This window comes from Rhodamnia argentea, chromosome 5 (genome assembly GCF_020921035.1).
Source record: "Rhodamnia argentea isolate NSW1041297 chromosome 5, ASM2092103v1, whole genome shotgun sequence".
Taxonomy (NCBI): domain Eukaryota; kingdom Viridiplantae; phylum Streptophyta; class Magnoliopsida; order Myrtales; family Myrtaceae; genus Rhodamnia; species Rhodamnia argentea.
Window position 1 is genome coordinate 5,512,610 of NC_063154.1, and position 14,293 is coordinate 5,526,902.

The following is a 14,293-nucleotide window of genomic DNA, read 5'->3' on the forward strand; positions in this document are numbered from 1 at the left end:
TTCCCAATTTTAGGGGGATCCGGTCCGATTCCCAGTTCCTAAAATTAGAACCGGTGATCGGGCGGTCCAGTTCCCTGTTCTAGGGCCCAGATCGGACCGGATCGGATTGCCCGGATCGGACTGCACCGGTCCCTTTTTTTTTAAATTTTTTTAAAAAAACAAACCTAGCGCTTACTTTTTGTTTAGGTTTAGGTCATTTAGAGTTCGATCTAAAGCTGTCAATTGAAGAGGCCTTGACTCCGCCGAACTCGCGGTACATCGACCCTTGTTTCCTCGACCTTGAGCTCGATCGCGTCTTCTATCAAAATGTGCATCTACTTTTTGGAACCGCGGACCGGAAACCCTTAGAACCGCCCGAGAACCGGACCGGACCAACGGTCCGGTCCGGTTCCCGGTTCCAAGGGTGGCCGGTCCGATCCGCGGTTCCGAAAAGTGGGAACCGGACCGGACTGGGAACCGCTCATCCCTACCCCCGACCCCCCGGATTTGGAGACAATTGTGATAAAAAATTCTAAAACTTTAAAATAAAATAAACATTCTCCAAAAATTTAACTTTCATTTCATAGATTGAAAGTATCACGATCCACTTAAAAGATAGGAAGTTAAGTGAAGAACAAATGCATCGGATTACAAGTTTTAAGGCTTCGGTATGCCAAATGTCGATTTTTAAGACATTAAATGTATTATCGTAATAAGTTTTAGAAATTATCCTCTTTTTCTTTACAAAAAAAAAGAAGGTACGGACTTCTCGAGATAAATTATTTCCGTAGCTAGTACCGAATTTGATAGATTTAACAGCTACATCATTAAAAAAAATTTGCTTTTTAATTACTCGATACACTAACTAAAAAAGTGTTTGGTTCAACGTTTTGAAAGTTTCTTGGGGCCCCAAAGCTTCTTAGGAAAATTTGTAATGTTTGGCAACTATTCTCAAAGGGCTTGAGAGTGAAAGTTGGTCTTAGGATCCACATCGAGTTTTGAGCATTTTCGAAATGTTGAGTGCCTCATTAATGAAAATTACTTAATTGCCTATTATGCCATCAAAATCGTACTAAAAATATAATATAAATTCAAGGATACCGATCATCTTTTTTAGTAAAAGCAGTCGGCGAGGGCCAACAAGGCCAAATTTGCCTCGAAGAAGGGCTAACTAGGTCGCACAACCCAAGCGATCGTCTCTTGGGTTTGCAACCTTAGGCGGCCCTTGTCGGGGGTCGTGCGACCTCAATCGACGGTCGTAGCACCAGATCTGTCTTGTTTGCGATCGGCGAAGGATTTGATTTTTTTGTTTTAGTTATAAAAAAAAAAAGTCATGCAGCTAAAGCTTTTTGTAATTTTTTTTTGCCAAATGCCAAAGTTTTTTTCGAAGGATTTTCTATCGAACGTTATTTGCATTTTTCTAAAACTACTTGGACCAAGGAGATTTGCATTTATTCGTAACCCATTTTCAAAATCCAACCAAACGCAGCTTAAGAGTGGCTTAGGCCGCGCAGATAAAAGGCCCGGTTGATTTAATGCAGAGAAAGACAAACGTGTGTGCATGACCCGTTTCGGCCGGGTCGGGTCATAACTGCGGAAGCAATAGCCATCCCTCCGACCGAAACAACGAAACGGGCTGCGCCATCGTTTCATCGTCTCTCTGGTTCTGGGTTTATCGTTGTCGGTCTTGAGCGTTAGGGTTCTGTTGCTCGAGGCATTACGTCGGGCAGACAAGAGGCGAACAGCGGCTTCTTTGATCCGATTGACGTCGCCATTGACGAAAACCAGGTATCTCAAAGCTTCGGCTGTCGCTTTCTCTCTCTCTAGCTTCCCTCGACTTTTCCCTGTTCCTGGCCTCATGCTTGAAGTTGACGCAGGCTTTCGGGTTTTGCTTTTCGTTTCTCTGGAATCGTGATCGATTGATGCTGAATCCCCAAGAGAAGGACCTGAGATGGTGGATACTCGACAAGGCATTTCTCTGATTACTTAATTGTGCTTTTAGGGAATAGTAGAAATTCCTCATTGAAGCTCAAAAGTACACGCGAATCGGTCTTCTCCATTAGCAGCTCCGAGATTGTGTTGTTTGGTTCGGTCAATGGCCACCCCAGCGTGGTTACAGCAGGAAGTGAAACCTGCCACGCCTCCTGCCCCAGTGTCCGGGAGCGCTCCTTCGCCAGCAGCCACGCCTCCTGCGTCGATGGATGCGAGTGCTTGCACGAATAGTTCGAAGCCCGAACCCACCCAAGCAAAATTTGCCAATGCCCCGGGCTTTGTGGTTCCGGCACCTTCGTTCTCCTATACAGTGCTTTCTAACGCAAGCGCGGGACCTGCTGCTCCTAATAAGGCATGAACGACCTCTCTTTATAGAGTTTTTTTGTTTCTTCTCCGCTGTGTTTTCTGTGCGCATTTATTGTTGTTTATTCGGTGCAGGTTATGAACATGAATCCGCCAAACTCTTCCTCCATCGTCCAACCTCCAGTTCCTGGGATATCACCTCCTACCGGCCCCTCCTTTTCATTCAATGTTTCACAGAATGCTGCCAGCATTCATGGCAAACATGTGCAGCAAACTAGCACAGTAAGTGTCCTTGTTTTATCTCCATTATCAACAAGTTTTCCTTGCTTATTAGAATGTTTAGAAAGACGCGGCTGGCTGTTATCAAGTTAAATTATTAATTTGACTCTGAGGGAAAAGATAGAAAGCATAGAGCACGCAGCCTATATACACTGCAAATGCGGAGGAAGCCCTGTGTTTATGATGATACACCAGAGGATTTACTTTTTGAAGGAGGGTTAGAAGCCCAGAAACTTTACATGATCTCGAGATAAGGTGATATCTCTTTGGGACAAAGATTAGATTGGACTTTAGAATATGCCAAGTTGTGTGTTCTCGAGTCTTCAATGGGGGGATGAATCAAGAAAATTTTGAATCATAGCTCTCGATTTTTTATCATCCCTCGCTGGTCTATGCTTGATTTTCCAATTCGGATAAATTAGTGTGGATCTGGTTTGAGCATATAACCTTAAAACTATATGCAGAATACTTCAGGAAATGTTGCACCAGATGCTGGTGTCTCATCCTCCGCTTCTACTACTTCCCAGCTAGATCGATTGCCTGGTCAGCTACCTCTAAAGGATGTGGTGTCTAACATCGGTCCAGCAAGTGCATGGACGCCATCTCTGGGGCCATTTTCTCTTTCTACTGGATTACCAGGAACACCTGGTTTACCTGGCCCACCAGGATTAACCCCTCCTGCACCGGTATCCTCCAATCCTGTGATTCCATCCCTCACATCTGATCCTTCCCCCTCTTCCCTGAGACCCAATATCGTCAGTGGCCCTGTTGCCGCCAATCCAGGAGTTCAGCCGCAAGTGTATTCTGCCTATCCATCTATGCCTCCTATGGCTGCAAATCCTCAGGCACTCTGGTTACAACCTCCACAGATGAGTGGCATGGCTCGGCCCCCGTTTGTGCCATATCCTGCTGTGTTGCCTGGCCCCTTTCCTTTCCCAGCACATGGCATGCCTATTTCATCTATGCCATCACCAGACCCTCAACCTCCTGGTGTTACTCCTTCAGGATCTGCAGGGGGGATGCCGTCATCCTTGGTGCCTGGCCAGCAGGTGGCTGGCAATTCAGCTGCTCAAACAGAAGTACAGACTCTTGCAGACGGTGAGTCCTAGAATCTACTTCTTGTTGCGAAGATTGTTGACAAAAGCATAATGCTCGAGATGGTTTTTGCAATAAGAAGAACAACTGCAAAGACATTACACATTTACTTTCTGCAGATAGTAGTGAACATGTTAATGGGAGGAATGAAGCTGCAGCAAATGAACAATTGGACGCTTGGACTGCCCACAAAGCGGACTCTGGAGTGGTTTACTACTATAATGCTTTGACTGGAGAGTCTACTTATGAAAAACCTGCTTGCTTTAAGGGGGAGGTAGTCACCATTTGCATATTTTTATTTCTCTGTAAGTTTAATATATTATAGCACTTCAAAGATCATGCATTTACATATTTTTGAGGTACACAAAATCTCCTTTATAAGCACGTTTGTCTGCCTTTATGTGAACCACTACCACATTAAGTAAATTTGGAAGCTCGAACATGAAACTACCGAACTTTATGTTTCAAATCACACTTTGTTGTCTGGTTAAGTCTTCTCTCTCATAGCAAAATTTTATTTTTGGGAAAAATCATTGGAACATCAAGCCTACTGACTTGGATAGTATCTAAACTATAAATTGCATTGCACATTGAAGCACATTCATTGTATCAGACTTGTCATATCTTTCTCACCACGAAGGTCATGATAACAAATCAGAGATGGTGGAGGTATTATTTTGTGCTGACATGTGTACATTAAATAATAGATCGTATGATTCTACTTGAACTGATACAGGATATGTTGATAGGGTATATTGATCCCTTTTCTTTCTACTTTTCTTGAGACAACACCTTTCACGTTGACATTGATACTAGTGTCCATATGCAGGATCTTTCGTCCATTTGCATGTCCCATTTCACTTGCTTTACTCATTATCTTACTATTTGGTTTGGTCTGATCTTGTTTTTACTGGGTTTAAGCTACTTTACCGGATCTTTCATCTAATTTGGGTTTCAACCCATGATCTGGTTCTGATTTCACCCTTGCTTCCTTTTAAACCTTTTCACTTGTTGTTATTTTAACTTTCTTCCTTGTATTGTCAATGCAGCTTGATAATGTCGCCTCAAAAGCTGCTCCGATAACAACGTAAGTCCTATTTGCTAGAGAGGATTTTGTTTCACTGATATCCTCTTTCCTATAGAAACCATGAATTTTCTTTTACAAAAAAAATCGTTAGTTTAGCCTTTTTTGCAATGTATTAACAGTTTCTTAAATTGTAACTTATATCTTGCTGTCATTTGATATTGTCTGGTAATGGCAATTAAGTAGAATCTGCTCTTCAGATGGTATTTCTCCTTAACGAAGATTTACTACCAAATGCCTCATGGAGGTATTGTATGTTGAATATTTTCCTGTCATTTCAAACTAGTTGGGGCAATAGTTGTGTACTGTCAATGATTAACAGAAGGTAATTAATGTTGCCAGAGATTGTGGCATTATCTAGATATCTTTCCTATCGTTATCCAGCCATCATTGCCTATTATTCCGTTGAGTAGGGCTATAGTTGTGGACAGCGGACACACTAATAAAAGAGTGGGAATATAGTTCAGTTGAGTTGGGAGAGCAAATCTCTCTGCTTTGGCTCTTTCGATGACTTTGCTATTATGTTTTGATTGCATTTAGGGAAAAATTGGCTGCCACAGATTGGGAGATAGTTACCATGAATGATGGAAGGAAATATTATTACAATCACAAAACCAAGGTAATTATATTTAAGTTCTCTTCCATTTCTACGTAATGCATTTTGGTATTCGCTGAAAGTTTATCCTGTCAATGATATGTCCAAATAGGCTTGATCTTTATACCGCATGTGTTTGGTATAAAAGGATGTGGTTTTTTTCCTAAAGGGTTTCTTGAATTAGATTGTTTGCTGGTATACATAATTGTAGCAAAGATATTCTGCATTTTGAGAGATATGGTTACTCATCTCTGGATGTGTATTGAAATGGCTTGTCATGATTCTAGAAGTTTATAGTCGCTTATGTTGATGTCCTCGTTAGCATGGGCTGTTGATTTTTTTTTTTTTTTTTCAAAGTTTTTAATCAGTTTTATGTTTGCTTTATCAGTTGAGCAGCTGGCAAATCCCAGTCGAGGTTAGCGAATTAAGAAAGAAGCAGGATGATAACTCATCAAAAGAAAATCTATCAATGGCAAGTGCTAGTCCAAATGAAAAAGGATCTGCTCCTGTTAGTTTGAGCGCCCCTGCTATTAGCACAGGTGGCCGTGACGCCACAACTCTTAGGATCTCTAGTGTACTGGGCTCGTCGTCATCAGCACTGGATTTGATTAAGAAAAAGTTACAAGAATATGGAACTCCTGGTAATTCTTTGCCTGTTCCAGCTGCATCTGGAGCAGCAATATCAGAACTCAATGGATCAAAATCAGCAGATGGAACAAGCAAGGTCCTCCAAAGTGATGGCAGCAAAGACAAAGTAAAAGATAATGGAGATGGTAATATGTCTGATTCTTCTTCTGATTCGGAGGACACAGACAGTGGGCCAACGAAGGAGGAGCGTATTCGGCAATTTAAGGTATATTTGCTGCTAGTCCTTTAGGATTAATGAGTTGAACTTTTGCAATACTTTTGGTTTTCTTATTGACGACAAGGACTATTCGTGTCTCTAGAAAGCCCATTTCACGAATTCTCAGAGAGATCAAAATTGAAAAGTTAAAAAGCACGGATGCTTTATTTATCACCAAGTAGAGATGTATACTATATGGTAGTGGCGGGAAATTATTTAGCTCTGAATCAGGGTTTTCAAGAAGAAGAGGATGTTCCAGCCCGATTCCATCAAGAATTCTAACTACTGCTTGTTGTCTGTATAATTAAGTTGTCATTAATAATGACAAATGGTAGCATCTTGAGCGGTAGGAATTCCAAATCTTTGTATTGCAGAAGATTAAGGGCTGCCTAATTTGGACTTCTTTTTTGCATTCGTTTTTTAATTTAGATGAACATCGTTTGGTTTGATCTGGAAGGAGGATAGACCAACTTTAATGTACATGTTCTTCAAGACCATGTACTGTGATCTTGTACGTCAAGTATAACACCTATTTATGGGAAGATAGCAAGGTGGTGCTATTCCAAACAAGATCATGTACAGCTGACATCTATCAGATCTTAGGCAAATTTTGTCACCAGTACGTTTCTCAGTGAAACAAAGAGTCTTTAATACTGCATTTCATATTCTAATGGTGATTTGGAATTTTATTCTAACACATAGATGATGGGAAGGCAACTGGCTTCAGGCTTTTGCTTGGCTTGAGCTTTTAGTGGTTGCCACAATGTTGATTGCAATTAAAGGCAGAAGCCACTTAAAATTCTCGCAGTTTCACTGCTTGCTTTCTTGCACGAAGTGCATGATTTCGTTCTTTACGAAGTAATCTAAACATGCCTATAAGAGATATTAATTTGGGCTTGCTAATTTGCAGGAGATGCTTAAGGAACGAGGTGTAGCTCCATTCTCAAAGTGGGAGAAGGAACTTCCAAAGATCTTATTTGATCAACGTTTTAAGGTTTGTTGTCGTGATTATGATTAATTTCCAAGTAAAATCGAAGGGTCGGGCCATCATAGTTCTAAAATTGGGAGAAGGAACTTCCAAAGATCGTATTTTATCAACGTTTTAAGCTTTGTTGTTGTGATTATGATTAATTTCCAAGTAAATCAAGGTGTGTTTACAACCGAATCACATCAATTATACTTGTCTAGAAAAGTAAGTATCCTACTTGGGCTTTTGTCATTTCACATGATTATTAGTGATCGTGTTATGTTTATGCTTAAAGAATCTGACACATCAACTAGCTGATTACTAGCCATCGTGTTATTTTTGTGATTAAGGAATCTGTCACATCAACTGGCAATATGGCATGCTCAATGTTTATTGGCATATCCACCTCTTCATCTTTTCGAAAAGGCTCATCATTGTAGTCACTCATTCATTTCTCACTTTAATTGTTGATGGAATTCATGTTGCAGGCCATACCAAGTTACTCTGCTAGAAGATCATTATTCGAACACTATGTAAAGACACGTGCTGAGGAGGAGCGCAAGGAAAAGCGTGCAGCACAGAAGGCTGCTATAGAGGGATTTAAACAGCTGCTGGAGGAGGCATCAGAGGTTCCATACATACCTTCAAACAGTGGGTTATTCATAATTTAGGTTCTGTGGGGTGTGGGAACTGCTTAACAAATACCTTTTGTCATGCAGGATATTGATCACACAACTGATTATTATACTTTTAGGAAGAAATGGGGCAACGATCCACGGTTTGAGGCCTTGGAAAGGAAAGATCGAGAGAATTTGTTGAATGAAAGGTACCACTTGCACAGAGAAAATTGCTTGAGGTTCTCATCAACGCGTCAATAATCGTGATGCTGGTCACTCGATCTCCATTTATCTTGTTATGATCCATCCACTTATGTCATGGTCATCAATTCAGTAGAAAAGTTGGCCTTGTCTTGTTGATGATACTGTAAAATTAACTTGGCCTTGCAGTGATGTGTTTTCTGGTCTGCAAGATTATTTGTGATCTTGCTTGAAGAACTCCAAACCCTTTATAGTTCAGTAACTAACTGTATTTCGTGGGAGGTGCCAGTTCTGTCTGTCACATGGCACAATTCAGTGTAATATTTCATCTTTTGCGCACTGAACATGTAGAGAATATAGGGCCAACCAGAAGCAGTTATCATTTTTAATCATTTATGCTCATTTAGAAAAATTTAACATGGTTTCTGATAATTTGTCCAAGCTATAGTTTCTTGTTCTAGATGTTTCACTCTGGAAGGTACCTCTTTCTAGAACAAGTAACTACATTAGAGGTTTGGACCACAAAAAAAAAAAAAAAAACTACATTAGAGGTCCCATGTTAATCAATTTTAGCAGTCAATTTGTTGCCAAAGCCCAATGAATGGAGAATAGAACGAGCCTGGGAGTAGAAAAAACTTTGCTTTTAGTGAACTGTAGTTTTTGTTTGGGTATTTTCCTTCTCTGAATTGTTTTATTAATTTGATATTTTGTTCGCCGTTTGCTGTTTTCATTTTTTGGATGTCTTCTCGGTAAGTTGGCTGGGAGGAAAACTTGTATTCCTAAGATTAGTTGCTTGTATCCTTGTGTCGTGAGAAAGTAGCTCGTTTGTATCAGTCCATACTCAAATGCACCCGGTTGAGGTCATTACAGACACTTCTGGGCTATGGATACTCATAAGAGGAAAGATACAAATTATACAGTTAGATCATTCTCTCATCAGGTTTATTACGAATTTTTTTTTTTTTTTGTCTTCTTTGCAATTGTAGCCTTAGTTGTTGTCAAAGAATGCTTTATCATTCTCATAAAGGAACTGAGTTGATGGTGGCTACTGATGCATTCGTTCGAAAGTTGCCAGTTTTGTCTGTTTGGATGTTTGAGAGATTACGATGTTGTAGTTTTTAATATTGAGTCTGTCTGTTAGATATTGGATTAACATATACTTTGCTTTGACAATTATTCTTATGCAAATTCATGTTGTACTTTTTTTTAGAGAGCAAGTCACTTTTATGATAACCATTGAAAGCCAAATGAGTCGGCAAGTAGTAGGCTAGTGACCAGATTCTCAGATTCCTTTGGTGTGTTCTTTAGCCCTCCAAGCTTTCTGGTTTGCTATATAAATGTTCCTAAATTGTTGTCTCATATGTATGATATCTGATTGCAAAAAGTTTTGCTTGACTTGTAGGGTCCTCCCTTTAAGGAAGGCTGCTGAAGAAAAGGCGCAAGCAATGCGCGCTGCTGCCACTTCTAGCTTTAAATCCTTGCTTCGAGATAAAGGAGATATAACTGTCAATTCCCGTTGGTCCAGGGTAGAGGCAACACTTAACTTTACATCTTTCCAGTTGAAGATTCTTCCCCGAACTAACTCGGACTTGCAGACTTGAGATAAATGAGTTATAATCATCATTCTGTGGAGTTATCAGTGGCTACATGCATGTTTTTTTTTTTTTTTTCATGTTTTATATAGGACTGGAACAAACATATAAAGATGCCCATCCTGCATGAATGATGTGCCTTATTACTAATGATAGTCCACATCGGCTCTGTCAGATTTCTGAATATGCTTTTGCACCTTGTGTTATATTCATTTCTCCACTATTCTGAAAAAAAAATTGGAAAGGAAATTATTCACTGGGCTATTTGCAGATATTTTAATTTTAATTTTTCTTTTAATTTTTTCTTTTACTTCTTTGTTTCTTCTTAGCTGAGTTAGAACTGGACAATATAGCTGTGTAATCAATGAGTTTCTCTTCATGGTTTGTCAAATGGCAAGAACCATGCAGTAGGTGGTGTAATGATGTGACAGCATTATTAATAATCTTGCAGCTTCTTTAACTATTTGTAATAATTCTATTCTTGCTTAAGCTTAAAATTTCTATGTACTCTTTCTTGTTGAAGGTAAAGGATGGTATCAGGGATGACCCAAGATACAAGTCAGTGAAGCATGAAGACAGGGAGGCCTTGTTCAATGAGTATATAGCTGAATTGAAGGCTGTGGAAGACAGAGAAGAAAAGGAGGCAAAAGCCAAGAGGGAAGAGCAGGTATATATTTTAATGTTATTTTAGCAGGACCTCTCTCTCTCTCTCTTTCTCTCTGAATGCATTTTTTTTTTTTTTTTTTTCATGATATACATACTCAAAATCCTGCATTGCTATATATGTTCACTTTTCTTTTTCAAGAATTCAGGGGACTTTCTGATTGATTTCCGAGGTGTAGATAACATTTAGGGAAAATTTCAAATAAGGGCCCAAAGTATTCTTATTTTCTCAAATAAGGGCTTGAAGTTGACCTTATTTCAAATAAGGTTCTCAAATGCCCTCATTGTCTCAAATGAGTGCCTAAAGTGGACAATGTTTCAGATAAAAGCCTGAACTGGCCATATCAACCTCAGAACCTGACTCACTGGTTGGTTGGGAGCATTTTCATCATTTTTATTTTTATTTTTATTTTTATTTTTATTTTCACTTTTAATTTTTTTCCTTTCCCATCTTTCAAAATTTTTAAAAAAAAGCTATAAGTGTAAAAAAAGAAGAAGCACGGGCGGGCTTCTACCTGTGTTTCTTTTTACTTTTGCTTTTAATTTAACTAAAAATTAGGTTAAAATTGTATTTTGACGAAAATACCCTTGATCATCAGCCAGCGAGATTAGGCCCTTATTTAAAACAGCCATGACCAGCCCTTATTTGAGACAGAGACAATGAGGGCACTTCAGGTCCCTATTTGAAACAATGACCACTTCATGCCTTTATTTGAGAAAATGATGGCACTTCATGTCCTTATTTGGAATTTTCCCTAACATTTAGCGTTATGGACTACTGGTTGCACTTATATCATCGGTAGTTATGAGTTCCTAACTGCAGCTAAAATCCTGGAAAATTACTTTGCCAAAATAGGAATGGCAGTTGATATCATAAATGCTCAGAGAAGGTCATATTTGTAAAGTTGAAAATTTGATGAAATCCTATTTCAGCACATTGTAACTAAAGAGGGAACCCAAAAAAAAAGCCATTATGCTATCCCTCCCCTTTGTGGCTGATCTGCAAATGATTGATAATCATTGTAGTTGCTTCTCCTTCTCCTTAGAAATGCTTGTTAACATAATAAAATAAGTGTCATGTATTTGAGCCTATTGTCTTTAGCTTGTTTTATACACAGGGTGGCAACTTCTTGGTGCTTTGGTGCCCCTCTAATTCAATTGCATAAGGGGATATTGCAATTTCAGAGTTCTTGTAGGGAGAAAATTTAGATGCTAGTAATCTTTTAACAGCGCTCTCTCTCTCTCTCTCTCTCTCTCTCTCCCCTAAATTCTGTGCATGCTTGTATTCTCACATTTGCTCGAGACATTGGTGCCTCAAATATTTGTACATCAAGGTTTAAGCTTTTCCGTGTATACTTCTTTGCAGGAGAAGCTGAAGGAAAGGGAAAGAGAATTGCGAAAACGGAAGGAAAGAGAAGAACAAGAAATGGAGAGGGTACGGTTGAAAATACGCAGGAAAGAGGCAATTTCTTCTTTTCAAGCATTGCTTGTTGAAACAATCAAGGACCCTCAGGTTCGTAATTACTAGCAGTTCCTTTCTATAGTGTTGACTGGATGTCTTGACAATCTACACATCATAAGCGTTGAGAAAAGTCAACTTGAATGGGATAAGGCCTTTCTTTTTCTTAAGAGAAATTGATGACACGTTTTCATGTTTTCACGGGTATACTGGAGTTCGTCAGATGTAGGGCCTGATCATGTGGTTGTGAACGCTTTGGAGCTTCAGCCATTCCTAGTTATCAAGGAGAAATGTTGTTAGACCTTCATGTGTGCTTGGTGGGTTGGAACTCTAACCATGAATGGAAGAAAGCTTTGTTAATAGTGGATGTCCACGTAATTTTTGTTGTATTAGCCTAGGACTTGATACATCTTGCTGAGAAAGTCTTAGTTATTTGATCTGCCCTATTTGTATGCATGGTGTATCACTTATCATTTAATAATATGATTAATGATTACTCATGATGGCAGACTTTACAAATACCAAGTTATGAGTGAAATAGCATTTTTTTTTCTTTGAGGAATTGCTTCAATCCTAGACTTATTTGCGTAGTCTGTGGATGTAAGTTTACTTAATGCAGCGAACTTCAACTCTTCGACCGAATTTCTTTGCCTTTCTATATGTATAAATGGCAATCTTGCATACTTGCATGGTGGCGGCTTACCTAAAATAACTACATGTATAGTTATGGAGGTGGGGGAGGGGGAGAGAGAGAGAGTCGACAACAGGTTTCCATGCTGGTCCTACTCAAGCTACCAGGTAGGCAGATATGCGGATTACTTGCATCTGGGATTTGTGCCTCTTTCTTCCTGTTTGATTGTTATTAACATGGGGTATCACGCATCTCACTCTTCCCATTAGGATTAAGACGTAGCTACGTCTAGGAAAACTACATAATCTTGTGATTTGTTATTGACTTCTGTCATGTTTTGATCATGTAAATAGGCTTCCTGGACGGAGTCAAAACTTAAACTTGAAAAAGATCCTCAAGGACGTGCTAGTAATCCTGATTTGGATCCAGCTGATACAGAGAAACTATTCAGGGAGCACATCAAGCTTCTTCACGAGGTAATTTTTCAATTCTCTTGTGTATAATTTTTAGGAGCAATTAAGTTTGACCCTCCATCCTATATCCTTCGTTGGCTAGTGTCTGTCAATGATCGTTCACAAATCTCATATGCATTGTTGGAGTCTGCTGGAAGTATATTCAGTACTTATCAAGAGACGACAAAAATAATGACCCAAGGGGCAGAAATATCATCCACGCGAAACAAAACTGGAAAGATGGTTAGTTATGGAGATTTTTAACTATTGATAGGGGGAAAATCTCCTTCTTGATATTCTAGCTTGTTTACTCACTAAAATCAAGTTGCTGAACTCCCTTGGGACCTGCGTTGATAGGATTAGTCACCATTTAGAATTTGGTGTTGGTTGGCATCCAGCTGCTATTGGTAGGTCTGGCCACGAAAAATGTTTCTTGGTCATACTGCAGTCATTTGACCAGGAAGTCCTTAGATACTTGAGATGCATGAGCTGATTTTCATTTCTTTCGGCAACTTTGATTTTTTCACAGCGATGTTCCAGTGAGTTCAGAGCTCTCCTCTTGGAAGTAATTACTTTGGAGGCAGCTTCGCGGGAAATGGAAGATGGGAAAACAATGCTTAACTCGTGGTCAACAGCCAAGCGGCTTCTAAAGCCTGACCCAAGGTACAATAAGATGCCAAGAAAAGAGAGAGAAGCATTGTGGCGGAGGTATGTGGAGGAGATGCAGCGAAAGCAGAAGTCCGGCGACGATGACAGAGAAGAGAAAAACATGGACGCAAAAGGTCGAAGTGCTGCTAATTCTGGCAGGTTACCAACTGGATCGAGGAGAGGTCATAATCAGAGATAGCTTCTCTTTTCTGCAGCGAAAGCAGAGAAGTCAGGCGAGGAGGAGAAAAAGGTGGATGCAACAGGTCGAAGTGCTGCTAATTCTGGCAGGTTACCACCTGGATCGAGGAAAGCTAATGATCGGAAATAGTTTCTCTGTGGTGAGAGATCAACTGTGCTTTAACGAAATTTTCCGTTTATATTGTAAAGCGGACCTCCTAATTTTTGTACACATTGGAGTTCCCCCTCCCCTTAGTTTAGCTAATACTCTTTAACTACTCTTGGGATTAGTCAACACCCTGCTTTTAGGTGTTTTGACCCCTAGTTTTTATGAATAGGCTATATGGGTTAGGAAAAAGCTCAGCGGGTCAAGAACCTGCTTTATATTGTTCTTTCTTTAGCATTATCACATATCATCGAATTATAGAAACGTGCTGTTGCGGACATTGTAGGCATTGTAGTTCTGTGTGTATGAATAAGCAATTGTGCAGGAAGAGAAGAGAATTTTGCCCGATTGGTTCCTTGTTGCCAAATGCATGCGTGACTCGAGTGAGGCGACGAGATAGATCCTTACCTTTTATCTACCGTTAATGGTATGCGTGTAAAAACTAAACTTTTGAGACTTAATAAACATTCAGATAAAAATTTCAGCATTTATGCATAATAGAAATTGCAGATCATAGTAATTTATTTTCCTTCACTATCATTTCTATTC

The 14,293-nt window shown here is 39.6% G+C and overlaps 1 protein-coding gene across 3 annotated transcripts; it reads left to right on the forward strand.

Moving 5' to 3' along the window:
* Positions 1–1,559: 1,559 nt before the first annotated feature.
* LOC115755065 (pre-mRNA-processing protein 40C) lies at positions 1,560–14,017 on the forward strand. Of its 3 annotated transcripts, XM_048278476.1 has the most exons (17): positions 1,560–1,767; positions 1,857–2,060; positions 2,099–2,323; positions 2,410–2,556; positions 3,012–3,651; positions 3,768–3,922; positions 4,698–4,735; positions 5,273–5,351; positions 5,716–6,180; positions 7,082–7,165; positions 7,627–7,767; positions 7,858–7,964; positions 9,359–9,482; positions 10,072–10,215; positions 11,578–11,724; positions 12,655–12,777; positions 13,283–14,017. In XM_048278476.1, the coding sequence occupies exons 3-17, from the start codon at positions 2,177–2,179 to the stop codon at positions 13,598–13,600; spliced, it is 2,859 nt and encodes a 952-aa protein (XP_048134433.1). In that variant the 5' UTR covers positions 1,560–1,767; positions 1,857–2,060; positions 2,099–2,176; the 3' UTR covers positions 13,601–14,017. The 3 variants fall into 3 exon arrangements, with proteins under 3 accessions (XP_048134433.1, XP_048134431.1, XP_048134432.1); XM_048278474.1 differs by having other exon boundaries at positions 1,857–2,323; XM_048278475.1 differs by having other exon boundaries at positions 1,857–2,323; positions 3,018–3,651.
* The last annotated feature ends 276 nt before the right edge of the window (positions 14,018–14,293 follow it).